Source organism: Linepithema humile, chromosome 1, assembly GCF_040581485.1.
Source record: "Linepithema humile isolate Giens D197 chromosome 1, Lhum_UNIL_v1.0, whole genome shotgun sequence".
Lineage (NCBI taxonomy): Eukaryota > Metazoa > Arthropoda > Insecta > Hymenoptera > Formicidae > Linepithema > Linepithema humile.
In genome coordinates this window covers 33,704,026-33,723,738 of record NC_090128.1, presented here as the reverse complement: position 1 = coordinate 33,723,738, position 19,713 = coordinate 33,704,026, and the positions used below count along the sequence as shown (strand labels likewise).

The window sequence follows — 19,713 nt, the reverse complement described above, 5'->3', positions numbered from 1 at the left end:
ATAGAGAAAAATGACTTCAAATATTGGAATATTTGTAATAAATTTTTTTCTTTCCAAAAATTTTCAATATTTAGGAAACACTTAAGAAAATAATATCTCGAATTTTTCCCGATGTTCTTGTTATACGAACTGTTTAAGTAAATCAATATAATTATTTTTAATATTTTTTAACGAAATATGAATAATGTATATCAAATAAAAAATATAATTGTACAAATAATATTTCTTTTAGATGCGAGAGTGATTTTGGCCTGCCGGAATGCGAGAAAAGCAAAAGATACAATAAAAGATATAAAGAATAATTTATTTTTCAAATACTATAAATAAATTATATATGATGCTACATATAACAATAGACTGTAGTATAAAAGAAACGTTTTCTGTGAGTGCTTAATTGCATGTTAAAAACGTAGAAATTGGCTGAACGTTGCAAATATATTCAAATATTGCATTAGTTCCCTTAAGAAAATTTACTTTCGACTGGCTTAAAGTTTTGTTTAGTAACTTTAAAAATTTGAAAAGTTCTTTTAAGTAACTATAAAAATTTTTAAATTTTGTTTGTTATTTCAGAGTTTTTAAATTTGAGTTTTTGCTTCTTTAGTTATTGAAGACATAAAGTACATGAAAAGTATCTAAAAGTTTATGTGAAGTAACTTAATGGTGGAGTTTAGTAACTTAAAGTTGACGTAAAAGTAAGTAAAAGTTTGTGTAAAGTAACTTCAAGGCTTCAAAGTTTCTTAAGTTTTGGCCCTTGAAATCATTTAAGACATAAAGTTGTAAATATTGCAATGCTCAGAGAATTGAATGTGAAACGCAAATTACTCACGTTCAGGCGCGGATTTAGGTATGGGCTTAATGGGCTATAATCCAGGGCGGCAATATATAGGGGCGGCAGAATCAGATTCGTATATGTTGCATTTGGAATTTATTTTACACATTAGGCTGTATTAGGTTAAAAGTTACGTTTGGAAGTCATTCATGCTCAGATCGCGTTATAAATTTCTTGTAAACATTCTAATTTTCACTGCTCTTTAGGTCCATGATACTAGAAATCAGTCTGAAATCTTGATCGAAAAACATATAGCCAATAAAATTGCCGTTTTTCCATAAAAACTGCAATTTGATTATACATTTCTCGGACCAATTTGCAGCATCGTGGACATAGACTTTTACATAAGGAGCGGCAGCTATTTTTTAGCCCCAAGCGGCAAATATGTAAATCTGCGTCTGCTCACGTTGCACATTTATTAGCATTAAACATATGTGTAACACAGAAGTAGTAAACAAGGAAAAAGAATTTGCAAGAATTTGCAAGATTTTGCAATTAACTTGCAGGTTAAATGCAAATTCTTTTTCCTTGTTTGTTATTTCTGTTAACACATTTGTATTTACTAATATTAATATTAGGAAAATTTACTATATAAAACTATAAAAAAATAAATTAAGAACACTTTTTCATTTATTAAAAAAATTTTTTAAAGTTTTTGAAGAGTAAATTTTATTTTAAAGTGTCCAAATTTACTCTTCAAAACTTTTAAAAAGTTTTATTGTAAATTAAAAAGTTTTCTTAAATTATTTTTGTTAAGTTTTAAATAGTAAATTTTCCTAAGGACTTATGCGTATGTCCGTCATTATAAATATTTTCAACGAAATTAATGAGATATTGGCAGCAACAGCTAGACAACGATAATAGCTGCAAGCTATTATCTACATTATTATTGTTGCTCCAATACATATATCGTATTACAAAAATGAAAGAAAAAACATTTGTAAAAGTAATTACGTTTTGCGTCAATGGTCAATACACAAGAAAAATCAATGACAAGTTAGGTAAACTTGCGACCTATCAGCTAGATCTTTGCAGCTTGAAAAGTTTGAGAGAAAATGTACTAACAATTCATTGACAAAAAAACAAATAATGTTAAAAAATAATGTTTAAAAAAGCGATAATTTTTGAGTTTTTACTTTGAAAATGACCTTGTCGCCAATCAGCATGGTCATATTCGTAATCAGCGCGAAAATACAATAAAAAACGTAGTTTGAAGCAAATCGGAGATGTGGCATTTTCGGAACTTCACCCTTTATTTCTATTTATTTCTTTTATTATAAAATTTGTTATCTTTTTTTAATCTTAATTTTAAATCAATTCAAATTTTTCTTGCTTTACAGAATGTGGCAGCGCTGGATCGTAACTTTTTACATTGTTTCAGTGAGAAAAGTGGGGATAGTTAACAGTCCAGAGATATAAAGTGAAAGGCAATCAATGTGTGTCCGTTTTTTATTGTGTCTGATTGGCACTGTGTCCGATCAGGAAATATCCAAGTATCTGATCGGCAGTGTGTGCTCTTTTTGACTACATTTAATAAGTACTACGTGCCTGTAAAATTTCATCAAAATCGAGCATGGATCAGATACTAAAGTCTTAATATAATCAAGATTCTATCTATTTTATTATTTTACTATAAAACTACATATTAAAAAATAGCTTTTTTAGCCCAGAACTGGGTGTTGGTTGTTCAATAAAGAAAAGTTAACAATTAGTTAATTCATATGTTTCGGCTCATTTTATTTGGCCATCTTTAGTGAACGATAATTAACAAAAGAAAGTTACATAGAATTAATGAAAATACGTATACGCCGCAAGGTTATCGCATTTTGTTTACGAAATTCGGCCGTTGACGCTAAGTCTATATAAAATTGGAAATGTCGGAATTCTTTTTTAAAAAACTAATCTTACTTGTGTTGTCTTAGATATATAAAAAAATTTTTCACATGACGCTGTGTACCGGTCTAGATAGTTAACGCACCTATCCACTTCAACGGTCGAGTATGTTTGAACTCTCGAACTAATGTGCTTTGACTTGTGAAGCGTCTCGCAATGATTCCACATCTTTTCCCCTTCCTTTTATTTTATTTTTTTTTTTTAACTCAGTTCTCACTCGATAGATACACAATTAAGGTGACACTCATAAAAGTCTTTAACTGTCGAGGAACTCAGCCTTTCAATCTGATTTCGATCAGACCACTGACAATCTGACTGCTTTACACATGACAGAATTTGTGCATCGAGGGTGTCCGCCCAGTCGTCTACCTCTACATATCTCCATGTATATGCATCTTTTTGTTTTTTAAAAAGGCGTATACGTATACGTATTTTCATTAATTCTATGTAACTTTCTTTTTGTTAATTATCGTTCACTGAAGATGGCCAAATAAAATGAGCCAAAACGTATGAATTAACTAATTGTTAACTTTTCTTTATTGAACAACCAACACTCAGTTCTGGGCTAGAAAAGCTATTTTTTAATATGTAATTTGTTAATTAAAAAAGTCCAAATAGATAATTTCTTTAATTTAATTAATTTTATTATAAGTTATAAAATTATAATTTTAACTAACAAATTCAAAATGCTATTCATTCTTCCAGAGCAAAACTCGTTAACATCTTTCAATCAATTTTTATAGTGGATTCATTATCTTCATCTAATCTCTTATTTACTGCATACTTTTCATGACATATGATGATTTATACAGGGTAAGGTAATACATAAAAAGAATCACTTAAATCCCTTTTTTTGTTCTTTTTAAGATACAAGAAAATGTTTCAGGCAAAAGTTTTTTTATTTAAAAAAACACATTATGTGGTGTTATTTTTTTGGTTGTTGTTCTTTAATGTTCATCTTCCATTAATTAGAAACTAAAATATATTAATGTATATTAAGAAAAGCTGTCATTTTGTGCTAAAAACTGAAGGATTTATAAGTTGCCTTAGACATCTTATTAGATAGCCCCTTGGATTGCGCGCATTACGAGAACTAATATATTTACTTATTTTACTACGCTGCATCGATAATTTATTATTCATGAAGTACATGTGCAGTATCTGCTAGTATCTACATCAAGCGTTTATTGTGCAATAAATAATAAGCAACTAAGGAAATACATTTTTATTCTAAGATACAAAGTTCGGCTAATTATTCCTCCTATCTTAAGGAAATATTAACGTTTCAAGGACTAGAAAAAATCTATTATTAGATAGCCTCTTGGATTGCGCGCATTACGAGAACTAATATATTTACTTATTTTACTACGCTGCATCGATAATTTATTATTCATAAAGTACATGTGCAGTATCTGCTAGTATCTACATCAAGCGTTTATTTTGCAATAAATAATAAGCAACTAAAAAAATACATTTTTATTCTAACAATAAGATACAAAGTTTGGCTAATTATTCCTCCTATCCTAAGGAAATATTAACGTTTCAAGGACTAGAAAAAATCTATCATAATAAATTTTGTTTTCTTAAAAACTATACGGACGATTTATCTCAAACTTCATACACATAATAATACATATTTTATTTATAAACAGTAATTTTTTTAAGTCAAAATAATAAAAATTGTAATAGTTATAAAAATATTAGCGCGACGTTTCCGAGCGTTCATCGTCTTACGGCTCCCATAAAATCTGGATACTCAGTGATTTGAAATAAAAAACAAACAAGATTATTAATCTACAGATGTTTGGTTATTTCTTGTAACAAAGTTACAACCGTTTGAAAATTGTCTTTTGTTCAACCATAGTCAAGTAATCCTTTAACATTTTTGAAGAGTATAACAAAAAGTGGACCTAAAGAAATATGATATTTTGTAAAAATTCAAATACGCAATTATAAAGTTTATAAAATATCATACAACTTTTATTGGGAACATGTTTTTATATCTCTTAAAGTTTTGATGATATTCTCTCAAAATCAAATATACCGCTTTAGCTTGTAGGGGTTGTTTCAATCTCTAAACGTGCGAGAACGTAGATAAAAAATTATATATAAGTCTCTTATTTTGAGTTACTCTACATATTCAAAGCCCGTAAAAATCGAAGACGGACATTTGCGTCATTTTCCTTGTAAGTGTACATGTTTTAGCGATTTAATGTTGACATTATAGAATTAAAGAGAATTGTTGCATTCTGTAATTGCAACGTTTCAAAAAATGTTTTAAATAGTTATAGAAGACTATCCATCTGTAAAATTATATTAACATATTCAGGACCAGTCATTTGATTCGTATGTTTACTAGGCATACGCTATATGCGCGCTATTTATAGTATTAATTACAAAAATACATATTATAACGCTGAGAAGACACTTTGAATATTTTCTATAAAACATAAAAGTACTAAAAAAATACCTGTACTAATTTTCCGTTAGAATATGCAACTTTTGCAATAATACCGCTCGATAACACAAAGTAACGCACAGTCCGCATCGAAATAACCAATCAAAATCGCGAAAAAGATACTACAAGATAAATGCAAATATCAATTTTATATGACCTTTTCAACATAGGATTTATATGCAATCCTTTTTAAGCGTTTGTATAAAAAACGTGAAGATTAATCCGTCATCCTGCCGTCAAAATATCTGCAATGTGACTATATCTTTTTCCTTTTTTATTCAATTGCTTTTCTACACAAGAAAAATACACAATAAAAATGATTCATTAAGTGGAACATTATATTATAACCTTATATGAGTAAAACATTAAATATTATCAACACGGATGCACAACAAGAATCTATATTACATTTATATCTAATCTGAAACAGCTAGTCGCCGACATCTTAACAAAGCAGATCGAAACAAGAATAAATATATCATAACGGAATAGTGTGAATTACAATTAAGTAAATAAAACAAGTTTTTTTATCTATAAATATGTTCAAAGTACTATAGCCATCAAAAATAATTTTTATTAAAAAAATTATTTGTCCAGGCAAGTATGAAGCTATATAATGGCATGTTTCTTTTAGCAGAAATATTCGTGCTTCTTTTCAAAGTTCTCTATTACATCTGTGAGAGTGTATATAAATTATTTGCTCCAGTAAAGGAAAAAAGTGTGGCTGGTGAAATTGTTCTGGTATATACAAAATTTACAACATATGTATAGCTATAGAAAAAATTTGTCATCAATAGATATTGCAATAGGTAACAGGTGCGGGTCGCGGTATAGGAAAAGAATTAGCAATTGGTTACGCCTTGTTAAGAGCCACAGTAGTATGTTGGGACATCAATGAAGAAACCAACCAACAGACAAAGAACGAGATTAAAAAAATGGGAAAAGACTCTGTACATGCATATCGGTTAGCTAATAATCTCTGTTTCTTACGAATATCTAATGATATAAAAAATATTTAGATAATTTGTCTGTGCATTATAAGCTAAATATTCCATACTGATTAAAATATGGTCACATTTTACAGATGCGATGTGACAAACAGAGAAGAAGTCTTCAAGATGGCCGAAAAAGTAAGAACAGAAGTGGGCGACGTTACTATTTTAATTAATAATGCTGGCCTAGGAATTGTTAAAACACTTCTAAATTATAGCGACGATGAAATTACGCGAACCATAAATGTGAATGTTATTGCGCATTATTGGGTAAGTAACATATCTCGCAGCACATCTATTTAGAAGCTGTAAAATGTATGAAATAATTGTTAATGTGCTTTATACTATTATATGTTTGGAAATAATTATAAATAGCTAAATTAACTCGTAATTGAAGTACAAGTTGAAAGCTCTACAGAAGCTTAATAAGGTATTGCTATTATTCAAGGGGAAATTATTTTCAGATGTTGCGTGCATTCTTACCAAGCATGATTGAAAACAACCATGGTCATGTCGTTGCGTTGTCATCAGGATTAGGAATTGCAACGTCAATATATTCAACAGTTTACTCTCCTACAAAATTCGCAGTCAGAGGTAATTCAACTCATATTAAGAGATTACAATCTTTCGTATAGTAATTTAATATATATTTAGAATAATTTATAATGTATAATTATCCCAGCAAACACTAATCAACAGTAACATAACAGTGATGTTATAATTTCCCACTCAACACTGTTGCTGTTATGCATCGTGTGTTTGTTGGGATATCTTTAAGTATTTAGTACAAGCTATAGAATGTTGCTAATGCTGCTCATGTTGATAATATCCTAACTTGTGATATGTATATTTCAGCACTTATGGAGGCTGTTAATGAAGAATTGCGTTTATCTAGTAAGGGAAAATCTTTGATTAAATTCACTACTGCTTTTTCAACTGTAGTGTTTAACGGAATGTTTAAAAAGCCAATAATAAAGTAAGTATTTAAGAATATGTCGTTATAATAAATATTTTACGCCAGAACAATATTATAAATTATAATTTTTTAAAATTTAATTATATTTTTGTCAATATAGATTTCCCAGTTTGGTAAGTCCACTATATCCAAAAGAAGCTGCTTCACTAATAATTAATGCGCAAAGAAAAAATTACAGAGAAAGGGGTATACTTTTTCGTGTGATACCATTATTATCGTTCCTTAGATAAATAGCATAAATAGCGATTCAATTAATATATATTAATAATAATCATAATATTTGCAAATAAAATATTGCAAAATATAATAAAACATAAACAGTTGCAACTAATACATAATGTAAAATTATAATTTTTATGTTCACATTCTCTATATATAAAAAAAATATTATTTTTGTTGTAGAAATTTTCCGAACAAAGCACAAGAATGCATAAAAGATTTCGTTAATCTTAGTGTCGAACCAGATAATTAAAAAAGCAATGTCATGCAATTTGCAATTACATTGAAAATATAACAAATGTGTGTGGTTTGTTAAATATCTGTTTAATTTTATAACATAATCACTAACAAATACATATGTATGTACTTAAAATCATGTGTACTTGAATACCCAGTCAGCAAAGTCTGTTCGAACAGATATTGCCAAACGTCTACTACAAATTTTTGTCAACAAAAGAACTGCAGATTGTATACAAAACCTGTTACATTAGATGATGATAGCAGAATGTCAGCAGAAATATTAAAACACCTACTGACATAATTTGACAGCAGAAACCGAGCAGGATTACTCGGAATTATTACAGCAGATTGATGGCAGAAACCGAGTAGGACCTGCGCAACACAAGTTTGATGTCAGATTGACGACAGAAATAGAGCAGGATCTGTGCAACGCAGTTTGATGTCAGATTGGCGGCAGAAATCGAGCAAAATCTGCGCAGTGCAATTTGATGTTGTTTGCCGCTATGTGGCGTGTTTCTTAATATACAAGGTGTCCGGCAATTGCTGAATCACGTCTCGGGTGTAAGTAGAGCGGGTTAAACCAAGTAGAAAAGTCCTCTACCATTTTGCGATTTTTAATTAAAATTTTAATTTAAAAATATCGGCCAATTTGCGCGGCGAGAAGAGACCCGTGGCGATACAGCTTACTGTTATTTGGTTACTAAGCGCGCGATAAACCGTTGGGAGGAGCGCTCTACAAATGACAACGGCAACATACGAGCGGTGCGTAACGCTAGATTTAGAGCACTAAAGATGTAGGTATTCTCACGTCTGCGCCATTTTTGGTTCATTCCCCCACTCTTTGCCCTCTCGCCCATTTACCGCTGAGCTAAAGGTGCAAATTCATGGGACGCTCGTTTCAGCGTTGCCCATAGTCACGTGACTTCGAGTTGACGCTAGCGTCAAGAAAAAAAAGCTGGATTTTTTTAGCTTTAGCGTCAAGTCGTGCGATCTGTGCGATGATCTGTCTGTGCGTGCTATTCGCTATTGGATTTGCATATGTCTCATGTGGTCTTTCAACCTTGTCAATAAAAATGGATGTTATTTAAGTAATAAAAAGTAATAATTGAATTTATTATCCAATACTACATATATATAAAGAAAATAAAAAGAATAAATAAGTAATGAATTAAAAATGATACTTTTTGAGGTTTGGAAGAATCAGCAGTATTGTATTTATTGGCAAAATATATTTTTATAATTATCTTTATATTATATATGTTTAATTATGTAAATTTAATATCAATGTTATGTAAATTTAATTCAATAAAAAGTTATTTTATTATAAATAAAAGCTTGAAATATAATATATACAAATATGCTGTGCATTTTTATTCTATACAATTAATTTTCTAACTTTGAAAAATGCTATTCTTAAGTATTACATTAGAAATTTTCTAATACTGAACAACTATTCTAATATCGTTTTTCCTACTCTACTTATCAAAGTTTGCAATAATATGAAACTTTGTTTAATTGAAAAGATATACATTTTGTATACTTATCAAAATAAATAATATGATATGAAGTAAATATTTTATGTTTGTAAACATATAATAAAAAATATTACATATGATAAAAAAATTATTAATAAACATTTTTTTAGCATTTTTGATAAAATAAGTAGAACTGGTAACCAAAGGTTTTTATCTTATTCCTACTTAATTACACTTTTTTTAATATTTAAAACAATAATTATTAATAAAGCAAGTGAAAAAATTAACTGAACAAAATCAGTGACAAAAACTTTTAGCAGTTTTGATATATACGAATATTGATAAATACCGACGCAGACCCTGACTGACGCTAAATTTTACGAGAAACTCTTTTCATGCATTTCTTACATCCAGCGTCAACTTTGTTCACGTGACATATTTGGACGCTAAAAATGAGCGTCGAGCGTCAGCGTGAAAAGGCACCTTAAGAAATTTATCTTACTTCTAACTTCTGTTAGCTCAGCGGTAAATGGGCGAGAATAATACTCACGTTTATAGTGCCTTACTAGATCCTTGCGTCCTAGCGATCACGTAACAATGGGCTGTCTCTTCTCGCCGCGCGCTTAGACTCGCGCGAATTGGCCGATATTTTAAAATTAATTCCTCATTAATTATTGCGAAAATTGCAAAATGGTAGAGGATTTTTCTATTCGGTTTAACCCGCTCTTTTTGCACTCGAGAGGTAATTCAGCATTTACCGAACACCCTGTATAAACTCGTACTCAAGATTCATCTACAGTGCATATAAAGTGTGGCCAGTGGCTTAATTAAGCTTATCAGTTTAATACAATAATCTGATACAATTCCTATAGAAGATTCAGAATATTAAACTGATTTTTGAAATTAAAAATCCGCCGCGAGTTGACCCAATATTGCAGTGATTTTAGGATTAAGCCTAATAAATTTATTAAAACATAAGTATTTTTTTTGTCCCATTAAAGCAAATATATATTACATACTTTGCATACCTTACTTACTATTTTTAATAAGCGAAACGAGAAATATAAAATTGTAATAAAGCATTTAAATCCCGCTATTCCATTTAAATTGTGACGGCAGGTTCTGTTAGATTTTTACCAACACCCTGGTGAAAAAAATTCTTTGAATTTCTTGGAAAATATGTTAGAAAAAAATCTGAAAATGTTCCTGAAAATGTCCGTAATTTCGAACATGTTGTAGAGTTTTTCTGAGAAATTTTCAGTGTAATTTCAGAGACTTTCTGATTAACTTAGCGATTTTCAAAGATTTTTGTAAAATTTGTTACAGTATATTCAGAAACTTTCAAACACATGGAAATGATTTTCACACTAATCGCTGACATTTTCAGACATTTTCAGAGAAATTTTTTTACCAGAGGTATCTAAAATACACATCAAAATATTAAATTTATTTTTATTATAGTAGAAAAGAAACATTGTAGTCTTACAACAGAGTGGAATGATAAAATATCATGTATATGTTATAACAAATAAATCACTTTTCCACTGACATTATACACAACTTTGCAGAAAGTAAATTATTCTATGATTTTTGAATGTGTAGTGCAGTTTAAAACGCACAGTCAAAATATGTCTATATTTTTAAAATAATAGTTCCAATTTTTCACGAATCACAGTGATTTTATAAAATATATTATTTTAACAGTTTTTATTGGACTGTACTTTAAACAATATTATATTTTGCCATTTCTCTCTGTTATAAAACAACAATGTTTCTTTTCTACTGTAATAGAAATACATTTCTAATTTTGATATGTATTTTAAATACCAAGTTAAGCACATAAAATAAAACTAATTTTAAATATTTAAAAGAAACATATATTGAAACAGATTATTGCAAGTCGCAAAATTAATGTTGTTTTTTTTATCAAGTTTTTTTTACAAATGGTAGACATAAGAAATTAAAAATATCTTTATATTTCATGCTTTAGAAATAAAAAATGTGGTATATATCATATACATTTATTATAAAAACAGTATACAAAATGGTGTTAATTTTTTACATAGATATTTTGATATGAATATAGATAATATGGAGCATATAATATATACAGGGCGTTTCATAAGGTCCGTGCCAACGTTTGTGTGCGGGTAGAGTGCGGTAAACTGAATAGAAAAGTCTTTTACCGTTTTGCAATTTTCGCAATAATAATTGAGATATTAATTAAAAAGGATTGACGAATAATCACGCGTTGGGCGCGGCTAGATCATGGGCTGTGCACTCCAGGCGTGACAGCAACAAGGATCGCACGGCAACAAAAAATGACAACGCGTATTACTCCTGCTCTCACCATGCGTTGTTATTTTTCGTTGCCATGCGATCCTCGTTGCTGTCACGCCTGCAGGTTAATTGTAAATTCTTTTTCCTTGTTTATTACTTTTGTATTACACATCTGTTTAGTGCTAATAAATGTGCAATGTGAGTAATTTGTGTTCCACATTCAATTCTCTGAGCATTGCAGTATTTACAACTATAAGTCTTACAATTAGATGATTTCAAGGACTGAAACTTAAGAAACTTATTTCTTCTATTAATTAATATTAGTATAAAATTATTACATTAATATACAGGGTGTCATGTAACTGGTGGTACAAGCAGGAAGATAGTGATTTTACATAATTAACTGAATCGAAAATGCAAAATAAAATTTTTTTATACGAGATTTTGTTTCCGAGAAAAATGATTTTAAAAGTTTATCGAAGCATGTATTTGATCAAGTCTCAACACAACGGATTTCACTGTAGATTATTTTTATTTATGTTCGTAAACACTAAATGGATTGATTAAGATCGGTTTTTAATAATAATTATTTACGTATTTTTTAGTTTAGAGTTTTTAGTTAATTTTTTGCATTATATAAAATATATGTACAATGTACATTGTAATTTAATATAATTAAATAAAAACTATTTTTTATATAAAAATTAGTAAAAAAGTGTACAATAGAACTTGTACAAAACTCAATAGAGAACAATGACTTCAAATATTGGAATATTGTAATAAATTTTTTCTTTCCAAAAATTTTCAATATTTAGGAAACACCTAAAAAAATAATATCTTGAATTTTTCCCGATGTTCTTATTATACAAACTGTTTAAATAAATAAATATAATTATAATATTAATATTTTTTAACGAAATATAAATAATGTATATCAAATAAAAAATACAATTATACAAATAATGTTTCTTTTAGATGCAAGAGTGAGTTTGGCCTGCCGGAATGCGGAAAAAGCAAAAGATATACAGTAAAAGATATAAAGAATAATTCATTTTCCAAATACCACAGATAAATTATACAGGGTGTTTTATAATGTCCGTGCCAACGTTCGTGTACGGATAGAGTGCGGTAAACTGAATAGAAAAGTCCTTTACCGTTTTGCAATTTTCGCAATAGTAATTGAGATATTAATTAAAAGGGATTGACGAATAATCGCGTGTTGATCGCGGCTAGATCGTAGGCTGTACGCTTTAGGCGTGACAGCAATGAGAATCGCATGGCAACGAAAAATAACAACGCATATCACTCCTGCTCTCGCTACGTCTTATTTTTCGTTGCCATGCGATCCTCGTTGTTATCACATTTAAAGTGTACAGCCCACGATCTAGCTACGCGCAACGCGCGATTATTCGTCAATCCCTTTTAATTAATATCTCAATTACTATTGCGAAAATTGCAAAACAGTAAAGGATTTTTCTATTTAGTTTACTGCACTCTATTCGCACACGAGCGTTGGCACGGACATTATGAAACACCCTGTATATGATGCTATATCTGATAATAGACTGTAGTATAAGAAAGACATTTTGTTGTAAGTGCTCAGCATGTTAAAAACTTTATAATTTGCTAAACGTTGCAAATAAATTCAAGTACTGCATTAGCTTATGCGTATATCTGTCATTATAAGTATTTTCAACGAGATTAATGAAATATTGGCGGCAGCAGCTAGACAACGATAATAGTTGTAAACTATTATCTACATTATTATTGTTGCCCCAATACATATATCGTATTACAAAAACAAAAAAAAAACATTTGTAAGAGCAATTACGATTTGCATTCAGATGCGTTCTTAAGGCCATTAAAGCTTCGATGCAAGGTGCAAATAAAATAAAACAGTCACTTTTTTCCGAGCGCTAGTTGATCATTAGATTTTGTTCCTCTCTTGTTCTCCCACAGTTTTCAGTTCTCAAGTATTGCGAGTATTTTCATACAAAAATATTTGAGTGCCACATTTAAAATGTGTTATTCCCTTATAATTCTTTATTAAAAAAAGAAATCATAAAAATTCATAAATGTTCACTACGCACCAGGGGCCCACGGATCCCGATGCATTGCACCGGTTGCACGGACGTTAAATACGCCCTTGTTTGCGTTCATGGTTAGTACAGAAAAAAAATCTAAAGACAAGTTAGGTAAGCTTGCAACCTATCAGCTAGATCATTACAGCTTGAAAAGTTTGAGGGGAAATGTAATAACAATTCATTGACAAAAAAACTGGCTGTACATCTGCTTATAATCAATGCTCGTATAATGATGAATTTTCGTCAAAGAACTGAAGACGGACATGAGATGCAATTACAATCGAATTATCTCAGACATTTCCTCTTGACATTGTTGCTGTTGTTCAAAATGCAGCTGTTTACTTCTAATTGCACAATAGTCAATGTATCATCGCTCGCTTATATCTGTATGTAAAATAATATTAAAGAATTAAGAGATAATAAAAAAAAAATATTACACTAATATTAATATTTAATATCTTTATTATCAAAAAATAAAAATATTTTTAATTTAAAAGATTAGCAGATAAAATTACTATTTGTAATATTACTGTCCATATACAAGGTGTCCCATTTTAACTGATCAGCCCTGTTAACTTCGCAGAAAATGGTCAGAAGAAAAAATATGTAATTTGCAACATGCAGCTGCATAATTTTTTTAAAAAACAATTATGTGTTTTTTTTATATCAATTGATTCGTCTCATTATTTTGTGCACAAAAGTATTAAGGTAAGATTCCCGAAAACTGAGCTTTTACAAGATATTTTGTATTTTATGTCAAAATACTGTAACTTTCAAGCTCTATAACTCGTAAAATACTTAATAAAAATAATTTTATTATAGTGTTTTAAAAAGCTCTTGACACCAGTTATTAGATTCTGGAATAAAAAATAGAGTGTTCCATTTAAAAAAACAAAATTGACCACCATATAACTTTGGCACGTATACCTTAGGTTAAAGTTTAACCTATTGATTTTGTAACTTTTTGTGATTTTGTAACTTTTTTTCCTTTTTCGATATTTATTTTAAGTAAATTATTAGATAATGTTTTTGGTTAAAAAAAATTATTTTATCTTTATTAAAAATATTCGCATATGTTAAATTAGCACTTTGTTGCAACATTGTAAAATAACTTCATTTTTCTATTAACAATAGCAGATCTGTATTATTTCTAAAATTGTTGGTTTAATATATGCGAATATTAATAATAAATAGAAAATATTATTTTTTTGGGCAAAAAAATATTATCTAATAATTTACTATGTAAGAAACAAATGTGGAAAAAAGAAAAAAAAGTTGCACGAAGCAGGTTTCGAACAGGTGATCTCTAATATTCCAGCCACTCGCCTCAGAATTTCTTTTCTGAATCAGAAACGCTTGCTTTTAACATGCAAGTAGCATGCATTTATCGTCTGTTGTGTCGGCTCGGTGGAAGGGAGCGTTCGCTCTCTTCCATTGGTTGAACGGCCGAGCTCACACGGATACGTGACGTAGCGCTTCTGTAAGGTTGTGTGAGGCAGCGGAGCCGGGACCGCTGTGGGAAATATCGCATCACTGGGTTAAACCAATGTTACTATCGGATGTCCCCCTCCAAACCCAATAACTTTTGTAGAGAATATTTTTTTATCTGATTATTTCCTGCGAAGTTACAGGGGTGGTCAGTTAAAATGGGACACCCTGTATAATAATATGTTTTGCTACGACAGTACAATAAACGTTGCATCAGCAAATCTCTTTTTCTCGTATGAACTTTGCACTTATTGGATAAGAATAATAATTAAAAAAAAATAAAAGACTAATACCTGAATAAAATTGAATTCATTCAAGCATTTATGCGCAAGCGGTCTTAGCGAGAACATTAATACTTGATTTGTCTGTTAAATTAGAAAACTTCTGATAATCAACATTCTTATATTCAAGTGCTACGAATTCTTTTGAACGTTTCTATATTGATATATTAGATATATTACTCTACATTTATTGTAATAAACCTTCATTTGCCGAACATTAAGTGTGTGTTATTCACTGCCAATAAAACGACTAACAGTACTCAAGTTTACTACTTTAATTCAAACCTTGCGTTTTTCGCTCTTTTTGTGAGTACATTATGTTAATCGTTTTATGCTGATGAGTTTCGAAATATAACCAAATTTTTTATATATTAATAATGCAGTGGTGTTGGTTTATTTGTACTGACTTTAACCAATCACTTTTAAGAGCACATCAGCGGTATCGAGAGTTGAACATAATATAGAAAATGTGGCCTTTTAATATCATGTGCGATAGTACGGCGCGTCTTGATGGCAAAACTGTGGTTATAACAGGGGCAAATTCCGGAATCGGCAAGGAAACTGCCAGAGATTTATATCGAAGAGGTAAGTGAGAATGAACGAACACTTTTGCTGAAATATCTATAAATTGAGCCAGATACAAATCTGAATATAAATTCTGTTGATCATTCAAAATTCATCAATAGAGAATATCCCTCGATCTTGGTTGATGAATTATCAAAACTTTTTGTTGCAATATGAAAAAGGTCGAATGTTTTATTGATAAGTTTTGATTATTTTGATATATATACACAGGGCTAGGCAAAATACATCATTAAGTATTTGAAATACATATACAAAATACTGTCAATCTTAGTCAGTGCTGGGCCAAATACATCATTAAGTATTTAAAATTTAAAATATAAAATACTATCATTCTTCTATCAAATACAAAATATAAAAATCTATCAATCTTCTATCAAAATACTAAGATTGACAGTATTTTGCATTTTGTATTTCAAATATTTTTTGTCCAGTCCTGTATATACATATATATTAACTAAGCACTTTCCGCACTTTTTTTACCATGATTTTTTAAGTTGAAAATGCAAAAAGTATATTTAAATATGAATAACATTTTTGCATTTAGGAGCCAGGGTTATTTTGGCTTGTCGTAATATGGAAAAGGCAAATGCTGCAGTGGACGACATAAAGAGGAATCCATTTTCAAAGTAAATATAAAAATCATATCCATGTAATTACATATTAATAATTAAATTATCAATTTGAATTGATTCAATGAATAAGATGTAAATTTTAGTTATTATTGATTCTAAATAAAGCATTATGATGTATTTTTAAAATAAATTTGCATCAATGTATATTTAGAAATATTAAGCAAAATTACATTAGTAACTCTAATAAATCGTAAGATAATCGCAAATTGTAATTAAAATATTATTAGTAATAAACAATAATACACAATAATAAAATATTTTTGATTTATTAGTTATTTTACAGAAATGTAAAAAATTTTGATTTTACACGTTTTATTTGTTTGATAAAATAATACTGGTAATTTTATATTACTTTCAAGAGTGGATGGGCAACAGCTGAAAGATAAGACAGGTGATCTCGCAATTTACCAACTGGATCTCAGCAGTTTCCAAAGTGTAAGAGAATGCGCTAAGAGTTTACTAACAAAGGAACCAGTGATTCATATTCTCATAAACAATGCCGGCATTTTTATGTATCCATTCGAGAAAACCGAGGACGGAAACGAGATGCACCTGCAGTCGAATCATCTCGGACATTTTCTTTTAACGCTGCTACTACTACCGAAATTGCGATTATCTGGTTTTGGCTGCAGGATAATTAACGTATCGTCTATAGCGCATTGGTGTAAGTTTGAATACATATTACAACGCGGACCAACAGAAAAGACATAGAATATATATGCAAATACAAATACATTGAATACAGCAAATGCTTTGAAATTCAAACAAGTTTTTTAACTAATTATGTAAAATAATTAATAAAATTTGAATAATTAGTTTCTATTGTAAATCTTATATAATTTTATGTGGTAACTTTCAGCTGACTAACCTTTATTTGTAAAGAAAAGTATTAAATTTTAGGCTGGTATAGTAATTTCATGAAATCAACATTTTTCATACTTGCTGCCATTAAAAACACAAATTATCCTTTTCTTTAACAGTTGGCAATATAAATTTTGATGATATTAATTTGGAAAAGTTTTATGGACCATGGAAAGCTTATGCACAAAGTAAACTGGCAAATATTCTATTTACTAAAGAACTCGCGCATCAATTAGCAAGTAAGTCAAAAAAGAAGATTGAATAAATTATCGATAAACAATTGATTAAAGATTAAAATTATTTAATCATTTATTATATTATTTACTATCAATATATGATACGTTGTAAAATAGTGTAAAAAGATTGCGATACTTTATAAAATTTAATAAATATAAATCGCAATGATATGTTTGCATACAATTACTATTAAAATATTAAAATAACTATAAATAAAATATATAGAATTACTATAAAAAAACCTGAAGGCTATTTAAAAATTTATACTAATTAATATTCGATTTCCAGAGGCAGAGATAGAAGGAATAAATGTTTACGCCTTACATCCTGGTCTTATACCTACGGAAATATCACGTCATAGCGGCGACACCTTTTTTTATGGTGCGGACAAACTTTTCAATTTTTTTACATGGATGTTTTTTAAGAATGTGATGCAAGGAGCACAAACAACGATATATTGTGCGGTAGATGAAAAAGTGGGCGAAGAGACTGGGCTTTATTATTCGTAAGCGTTATATGATATATAATATATACATATACAAGGTGGGCCATTTTAATCCATCCACGCAAATAACTCCGTAAGTAAGCCAAATACAGAAAAATGGTTCAGACAAAAGTTGTTCAGGACAATGAAGTTATTTTTCATTAAGTATTTTTCGAGTTATGAGGCTTGTAAATTACAGTATTTTGACATAAAATACAAAATATTTTGTAAAATATTTAATTTTTGGGAATCTTACCTTAATACTTTTATGCATAAAATAATGAGACAAATCAATTGGTATAAAAAAAAACACATAGTTGCTTTCAAGAAAAAATATGTAATTTGCAACATGCAACTGCATACTTTTTTTAAAAATCAATGTGTTTTCTTTATACCAATTAATTCGTCTCATTATTTTATGCATAAAAGTATTAAGGTAAGATTCCCAAAAATTGAATATTTTACAAGATATTTTGTATTTTATGTCAAAATACTGTAATTTACAAGCCTCATAACTCGAAAAGTACTTAATGAAAAATAACTTCATGTGTTTTGAAAAGCTCTTGACACCAGCTATTAGATTTTGGAATCAAAAATAGGGGTTTCCATTTAAAAAAATAACTCTGACCTTCAAATAAAGGTTTGAAAATTGACTTCAAGGTCAAAGTCACTAGCATAAATAGGTGACCCCCATTGTCCTGAACAACTTTTGTCTGAACTATTTTTCTGTATTTGGCTTACTTACGGAGTTATTTGCGTGGATGGATTAAAATAGCCCACCCTGTATATATATATGTATATAAATACATTTTTTATATATTAATTTTATTTTATTATTTTATATTTAAAAATTAATTATATTGTAATTTTTCTTTGTTTTCGTTAGTGATTGCAGTCATGCCATGACATATAGCAAAGCGATGAATGCCGATTATAGCAAAAAGTTGTGGGATACTTCTTGTCGACTATTGCATTTGGAGCCCGAGGAAAGTCTTGTTGCGTTATTGAATACTATCTCACGTCAAATTGCTGATTAATCCGAGATAAATTTATTATTAGTCTTTACTAGATTCTACCAATTTCATATAAAATTGGAACATAATATTGGGTTGTATTATAAGTGGAAGAGATGCTTTAGCAACAATTTTAGTTAACTTTTCTTCCTCAAATATGTGATAACATGTTATTTTTATATTTATTTAACGACTATTGCGGAACACAAGTGCGGTATAAGTGATGCGTCATGCAGCGTGACGCATATAGTGTGATACTAATGATTCATTTTTGAAAGATGCGATTTCGGAACATATATGGTTGAATTCAGCGTAAAAAATGCTACAAATTTTGTCATTACAAAAATTTTGAAATTTGAAAAAATAATAACAAGGGGTAGGGGTAAATTAAAAAAAAATTACATTTTTTGAAAATCTAACTACACAGTTATAAAGCCCATTACAAGCCATACAACTTCTAATTGAAACATTTTTTTATATCTCCTACGGTTTTGGCGATAATTACACAAAGAAAAAAACCGTTTTTTTTCAAAGAGGTGTTTTACCCCTTAAATTTGAGTTAGGGCTATAAAAAACTACGCTAAAAAAAAATACGTGTCTCCTCAAATTGTATGTTTTACAACATATTTCAAGAAGAATCAAATCGGGAGGGGACACTTGTGAACGTTCCCTTGTTAGTGATTTTT

At 29.4% G+C, this 19,713-nt stretch overlaps 2 protein-coding genes across 2 annotated transcripts; both read left to right on the top strand.

The window, feature by feature from the left end:
• The first annotated feature begins 40 nt into the window (after positions 1-40).
• On the top strand, positions 41-9,170 carry LOC105667938 (short-chain dehydrogenase/reductase family 16C member 6-like). Its single transcript, XM_067361043.1, has 6 exons — positions 41-5,921; positions 5,990-6,144; positions 6,265-6,442; positions 6,637-6,766; positions 7,028-7,148; positions 7,249-9,170. The coding sequence occupies exons 1-6, from the start codon at positions 5,784-5,786 to the stop codon at positions 7,376-7,378; spliced, it is 852 nt and encodes a 283-aa protein (XP_067217144.1). The 5' UTR covers positions 41-5,783; the 3' UTR covers positions 7,379-9,170.
• Positions 9,171-15,248: 6,078 nt separating this feature from the next.
• LOC137001788 (retinol dehydrogenase 11-like) lies at positions 15,249-19,186 on the top strand. The gene is made up of 7 exons (XM_067360965.1): positions 15,249-15,521; positions 15,643-15,800; positions 16,345-16,426; positions 16,792-17,096; positions 17,413-17,532; positions 17,819-18,035; positions 18,901-19,186. Exons 2-7 carry the CDS (start codon positions 15,683-15,685, stop codon positions 19,049-19,051), a joined length of 993 nt encoding a protein of 330 aa, XP_067217066.1. The 5' UTR covers positions 15,249-15,521; positions 15,643-15,682; the 3' UTR covers positions 19,052-19,186.
• Positions 19,187-19,713: the final 527 nt, after the last annotated feature.

Bases quoted from the DNA above. Each gene is read 5' to 3' on its own strand.
- LOC137001788 (XM_067360965.1), top strand. From the start codon at position 15,683: ATGTGGCCTTTTAATATCATGTGCGATAGTACGGCGCGTCTTGATGGC. The intron at 15,801-16,344 runs GTAAGTGAGAAT...TTTTGCATTTAG, and splicing joins CAGAGATTTATATCGAAGAG to GAGCCAGGGTTATTTTGGCT. The intron at 17,097-17,412 runs GTAAGTTTGAAT...TTTCTTTAACAG, and splicing joins ATCGTCTATAGCGCATTGGT to TTGGCAATATAAATTTTGAT.
- LOC105667938 (XM_067361043.1), top strand. From the start codon at position 5,784: ATGAAGCTATATAATGGCATGTTTCTTTTAGCAGAAATATTCGTGCTT. The intron at 6,767-7,027 runs GTAATTCAACTC...TGTATATTTCAG, and splicing joins TACAAAATTCGCAGTCAGAG to CACTTATGGAGGCTGTTAAT. The intron at 7,149-7,248 runs GTAAGTATTTAA...TTGTCAATATAG, and splicing joins TTTAAAAAGCCAATAATAAA to ATTTCCCAGTTTGGTAAGTC.